General features: G+C 48.6%; 1 protein-coding gene across 1 annotated transcript; it reads left to right on the plus strand.

The window, feature by feature from the left end:
• The first annotated feature begins 2,097 nt into the window (after nt 1–2,097).
• On the plus strand, nt 2,098–3,800 carry LOC132692844 (sperm-associated antigen 11A-like). The gene is made up of 2 exons (XM_060655627.2): nt 2,098–2,152; nt 3,610–3,800. Exons 1-2 carry the CDS (start codon nt 2,098–2,100, stop codon nt 3,798–3,800), a joined length of 246 nt encoding a protein of 81 aa, XP_060511610.1.
• Nucleotides 3,801–6,329: the final 2,529 nt, after the last annotated feature.

Consider the following 6,329-nt stretch of genomic DNA (forward strand, 5'->3'; position numbering starts at 1 on the left):
CCCGCGTCAGGCTCTGGGCTGATGGCTCGGAGCCTGGAGCCTGTTTCAGATTCTGTGTCTCCCTCTCTCTCTGCCCCTCCCCCGTTCATGCTCTGTCTCTCTCTGTCCCAAAAATAAATAAAAAACGTTGAAAAAAAAAAATTTAAAAAAAAAAAAAAAAAAAACAAGAAAAAAAAAAATCCATTTTCTGAGTAAGATGCGTGTTCAGATATTGTGGTGAATGGCTTAAGTCAGGTGGGAGGCCACCTAAAAGAAATCATACATGCAGCTGTTATAAAAAAAATCAGGAAACTCTCCACACACCTAGTTTAAAAAAATCTCCAAGGTACATCATATAGAAAAGGCAAGTGCAGAGTAAAAAGTATAGTCTGTCATGATGTTTATCCAAGAAGGGGCATATAGACGCATCTCTGTTTATGTATACATGCAACATCTCTGGAAGGGTGGAGAAGAAACTGGTAACAGCTGTCATGAAAGCCTGGGAGGGGGAAGAAGATGGGAAGACTTCCTTTTCATTTCTTGGTAAGTGAATTTTAAGGGAAATAAGCCCAAGTGATACTGGGACCTAAGTCAAGTAGGTGCAGAATGAGTGGTTGCAGGGATGCCTGGGGCAGGGGGGTGGGGGGGGGTGGGGCTCAGTCAGTTAAGCGTCCGACTTCAGTTCAGGTCATGGTCTTGTGGTTGGTGAGTTCAAGCCCCACGTCAGGCTCTGTGCCGACAGCTACCTGGAGCCTGCTTCGGATTCTGTGTCTCCCTCTCTCTCTGCCCCTCCCCCATTCACACTCTATCTTTCTCTTTCTCTTTCAAAAATCAATAAACATTCAAAAAAGTTTTTTTTAAATGTTGAGGATTCCAAAAAGCATTAAAAAGAAAAAAAGAATTAGTAGCTGCGGTAACTGGACATTTTAGCATCATCAGTTACAAAAAGCTGTGTGGAGAGCTGTCCTTCAGGGCCGCCTCTAATGCCATCCTCCTTATAAAGACTCCCCTCAGGTGAGGCACAGCTTCCCCGCACAGGCCAGTATAGCCATCGGCAGCGGGGGGAATCCCTGTGTCTCCTGCTAGGCTGCCCCCTCTTTTTTTTAAGTTTGTTTGAGAGAGAGAGAGAGAGAGAGAGAGAGAGAGAAAGGGGAGGAGGGAGGGGCAGAGAGAGAGAGTCGGAGAGAGAGAATCCCAGGCAGGCCCCGTGCTTTGGTGCACAGCCACAGCCCGATGCGGGGCTGGAACTCACCAACCTTGAGATCATGACCCGAGCCTGTATCAAGAGTCGGATGCTTAACCGATTGAGCCACCCGGGTGCCCCTAGGCTGCTTGCTCTTCAAGTCAAGACAGCTTCGCGGAATGAGAAAAGAGTCTACCCTCTTTACCCAGGGTAGACAACTTCCTGACTTTTAACACATCAGTTAGACTTGCCCCATTTAAAACAACAATACCGTACGTGGTATCTGGCTTAATTTTTTTTCATTCAGCACGTTTGTGAGGCACATCCATGTTGTAATCATCTGTGGCTGTTGTATGCTCGTCGCTGTGAGGGAATGCAGTATTTGCTTTATTACTGCGCTGTAATACACTATTTGGGTTGTCTTCTGTCGACAGTTGCAATGACGAGGCTACACTGAACGTTCTCGTACGTGTCTCTCGGTGCACACGGGGCTGCGTCTGTTGGGGATACACCTGAGAGTGCATTCGTGTGTCCAACTCACGCGTCCAACCGCCCAGACCAAAGCTTCTCAAAGGCAGGAAACGTGTTCGCACATCCCCACCTCTGTCACCCGGCGCAGCACCTGCTGCCTAGTAACCGCTCGCCATTCGTGATTCTCTTTCCAGGGCACCCTCGGTGTACCAGGTCATTGGTCAAGCCCCGCTTCTCCCAATACCAAGAAGCCTGTCTATTTTTAGGCAGAAAGGAAGAGTATCCAGTACCCTCTGCCCACAGCTTTACTCAGTAGACCAGATAAATGTGCTCATTCTTGATAAGCATTGTTCCCCCAAACCTATAAATGTCCCATTTTTGTGTCCTCTCCCCTCCACTCCACTGTTTCATCGGCTTTGCTTTCCTGCAGAGGAGAGGTGGGAGAGCCGAGGGAACCTCAGAACATGAAGGTCCTCTTTCTTTTTGCTGTTCTCTTCTATCTGGTCCAAGTTAACTCAGGTAAATGTCTCCTGGCCAGTGCAGAAGGCTGCTCCAGGCTAGTAGAGGGGACCAGGGAAGGTAGGGCAGGAATCCCGTGGATGAGGGGGAGGCGTGTGGAGGGCTGGTGTGTCGGTGGGTTGTTAATGGGTGCAGGTGCGCCCCCTGGGGCTCAGCTCTGGATGTTTGGATCCTCCCTGTACAATATGGGTCCTATCACACAAGAAAAAGGGGCACCTTTGCTCTGATATGAACTGGAAGCATTCACTGCAGTCTGGGGAAGGTTTCCAGAAGGAAATGACAGCCATATGAATTCACAGCTGGAAGGGACTGTGGATCTTCCGTGGCAGGACTGCACTCCACAGGGAGGGGAAAGCGAGCACCCAGGAAAGCCACAGAGTGTGGCTGTGCCCTCACCAGCTACGGTCTGGGCCGTCACTCACACCCAAGCCAGTGTCCCTCCTGCTTCCCCGGGGCCTGTTCTCCATGACGACACTGACACAGAGCTGGTCAAGCACACACTCCTGGGAGAAATAATCAGTTACTGGAGCAGGTGAGACTAGAATGCACATCTCCAGTTCCCTAGGCTCATGGTTCTTCTAACCTTCACTGATGTGGGGCCCCTCTCTTCACCACGACAGAGCTGAGGCGACACAGGGTCGTGGGGTGGGCCCCCATTGTTGCTGAGATATTGCACCAGGCTGATTTGTAAATCGTACAACACTGTGGGCATGTTGTGGGTTTTGTTTGGTTTTTTTAGTCATGACAAGTAGTATCTAATGAGAACTTTCCTTCAACCACTCGTTCCCAAACAAGAAGTGCTTCCTTTTTTTTTTATTTTATTGAGATACAATTGATACGTGATGAGATACGAGTTTCGGGTGTACAGTACAATGAGTCCTTGTTTATATATGTTGTGAAACGACCACCGCCAGAAGCCTAGTTAACATCCCTCACCGCACACACTTACAATTTGTTTTTCTTGTGACAAAGAGAAAAAACTTTCCATACGGGGTGGTGGTGCTTGATGTACAAGTTCACAAGTCGTGGTGAAGAAAAAGGCTTTTTTTCCTTTTTTTCATTGGAAAATACGAAACTAAAAACGGGGCCACAAGCTGAGCATCAGAACTATTCTGCTCTTCCGAGAGGCCAAGACCCATGCCTCCATTATTCCATTCTGTTTTCTGAAGCTTCCTTTCCTTTCTCCGAATGTGCTACTCCTATCTGTCACCAGGAAGCTTGAGAGCCCTTTTATAAGAATAGAGGATAAAACACACACCCTCCTGGAAACATTCCGAGGTGTAGGTAGACTGTTCCTGTTTTAAAGCTAAGAAACCAAAACTCCATTAAACTGCCATTTGTCCAAAGACACTTCACTTTGGAAAAATACAGTAAATATTCAGGGTTGGGCTGTGGGCTGGGGTCTTCTTTCATTCTCTGGCTTATATGAATTCCATGTCTATTCTATTTACCACTAGGGGATATTCCACCTGGAATTAGAGATGTTATCTGCCTTACACAACACGGAACCTGCAGACTTTTTTTCTGCCATTTTAGTGAGAAAAAGGCCGAGATCTGCTCCAATCCCTGGAACAGGTGCTGTGTACCAAGTACAGAGGCAGAAATAAGTAATAAACCGGAGATGGTTGGCAAAAAAAGAGAACCCTGAGACCTCATGTGTCAGCTTCTGGAAGGCAGGAGGGCTCTTGAAGTATCTCAAGGGCTCAGAAGAATGTGTGGCTTATCGAAGGTGCTCAATAAAAGTTTGTTGAATGAATCCAGCAGCAAGGGTGAAGGTCTGATAAAAGAATTTTCCTAAAATCTTGTCCACTTTACCTTCTCTTGTTTTTTTCTTAAAGAGTCTCAGAAATTTGTCCTAGCATACCTCCTGCTTCTCTTCCCGGGAGTGTCTCTCACTGACCCACAGACAAGGGTGAACCAGAAACCATGCTCCAAACTAATCTCATCCTCAGAGGGACAGGAATGCAGTCAACCTACTGGCCTCTTTCCCACCAAAGGCCATGTGCCTTCTCATCAAACCCAGCACCTGCCTCAACTTACATATTCCCAGGCTCTGACAAGCCTCATCCCCTTCTCCTAATCTCAAGTAATAATCACAACAGGTGATATGTAAATAGGAGTTTAGTTTGCAAGAACTAAACTCAACACTTACCCTTAGGTTATCCCACTTGATTAACCAACAACCTTACGGAGTTATGTATGAGCAGCTCCATTTGGGGGATGGAAGGGAAATGAAAGCCAGAAGGTTAAGCAGATTGCCCAGGTCGGCATTTCCTAAGAGGGATTCTGACATGCCCAGCCCAGCAAACGCTCACTGCGCCGTGTTACTTCTAAAGAACCTATTTCTGAGCACCTGCGGCAAGGTAGAGCTTCTGTCTGCGAAGATTCCTACAACTCACAGCCCTTCGCTCTTCTCTGGATCCTGCTCACACGCGTTGTCTATACCACATCTCTGAGCCAGCCATCCCAAGAGTAGTGACTATTAATTACACGCAGGAAATGTCAGAAGATAATAAAGACAAATGTGCTGGTGTAGGAGACCCTGTGCCAAGCTTTTCCAGACTAATAGCTTAACAAGTTCCCTTGTTTGGGATTTCCTGCTCACAGCCTGAATCCAGTCTGCTCATGAATACACAGAACTTGAAGAGTTGCCTGGAAAATAAACTTAGGGGTTCCTGTCTCGATTCCCCGGTCAAGTTCCCATGAACATTTCATGTAATGCCTCGGGCCTCTCCCCAGGCTCTTCTAAACTCACCAGACAGACTTGTAGGAACCTCTGTTGACTACAGGCATCTCTTGACTCAGGGGGGACTGCAGCCCCCTTTCTCCCCAGGGGGCTGAGGACCTTTTCCAGGCCTGGTGTCAATGCCTGCCTAGGAAGGATGTGGACTCCACAGTTAGATTTTGCTCCCGTGAAACACAGCAAAGCTTCATGCTTCAGAAGACGCACTCTGCCAAGAGCACCATCACTCTGTGCCCAAAACTTGGCCACCAGAGAGCACCCAAATAATAAATACATAAATGAAGGAACGGGCCCTTGCCCAGAACACTGGGGAACTGGGGTCTGGTTCCACCCCACGCACTGAGCAAGTACCATTAGCCAGCTAGTTTCTTTTCTTGGTCTCCTTTCCCTCAAAAATAAAATAAAGGAGCTGCCATAGACCTCTGAGACCCCATCACATCTCACCCCTGTCTGAGGGTAGAATTGTTACTTCACCCATGATCCTGGGGCGCGGGGTCTCCATCAAGTGAAGCAAGGACAGAGGACCCACCTCCCCTAACTTCCTCTGCAGTATTGTCACCGCAGAGCCTGATGGGAACCCACAGACGAGTCCAGGACTGGCCAGCAGGGGGGTTGCCCAAAGCCCTAAACCGGGCTGTTAACATTTTCCTAATGGAAACATTTTCTAGTGGACATTGGGCCTGGTCTGGCCTTCGGTGTGAAAAACGTTATCTTTGTGTTTTGTTTTTTTTTTAATTTATTTATTTTGAGAGAGAGAGAGAGAGAGAGAGAGAGAGAGAGAGAGAAAGCCCCAGAAGGGGAGGAGCACAGAGAGGGGGAGAGAGAATCCCAAGCAGGCTCTGCATCCTCAGCGTGGAGCCCCAGGCGGGCCTCTGAAATGTTGAACAAACTGCCTCATCTCCGCGGTACTTTTTGAAATTGCCCAGTTGTACACGCGCCTAAAGAGCTCTGGAATCGTTCTAAGATGATGTGAACCCCCACCAAACGCTATTTCGCAAAGCCAGAACCGGCCTTGGCAAGGCGGGCAGCCTGTCGATACCAGGACTGACCGCTAGAGGGCGCGCCGCCGCCCTCAAGGCGAGAGCAAACCCGGTTTTGATCAGGGGTCTGAGCTGCTCCAACAAAGCAGCAGGTGGGAATCCAACCCGGGCTGAGAACAAAGGGAGCCTGGATTGCCAACGCTTCTAGCCTGCATTTCTTGGCATTAAGTAATTATAGTGCCTCATGCATTTCTGCCCTAGAGTGCCACTGCAGGTCTGTGGGAGGCCTGCTCCGAGACTGCCTCCCCCAGGGTTTATAGGAGCCACTCGGGTAGGATTGTAAATGCACATACAAATAGAAAGGGGTGCTGGACTTCACTGCATCCTGCCTCTGGGTCCCAGATCTATTGCAACCTGGGGATTCACCTGCCCCGGCCTTGCTCTGAGGCACCTG

Source organism: Panthera onca, chromosome B1 (assembly GCF_046562875.1).
Source record: "Panthera onca isolate mPanOnc1 chromosome B1, mPanOnc1 haplotype 2, whole genome shotgun sequence".
Classification (NCBI taxonomy): domain Eukaryota; kingdom Metazoa; phylum Chordata; class Mammalia; order Carnivora; family Felidae; genus Panthera; species Panthera onca.

Bases quoted from the DNA above. Each gene is read 5' to 3' on its own strand.
- LOC132692844 (XM_060655627.2), top strand. From the start codon at position 2,098: ATGAAGGTCCTCTTTCTTTTTGCTGTTCTCTTCTATCTGGTCCAAGTT. The intron at 2,153-3,609 runs GTAAATGTCTCC...ATTTACCACTAG, and splicing joins TCTGGTCCAAGTTAACTCAG to GGGATATTCCACCTGGAATT.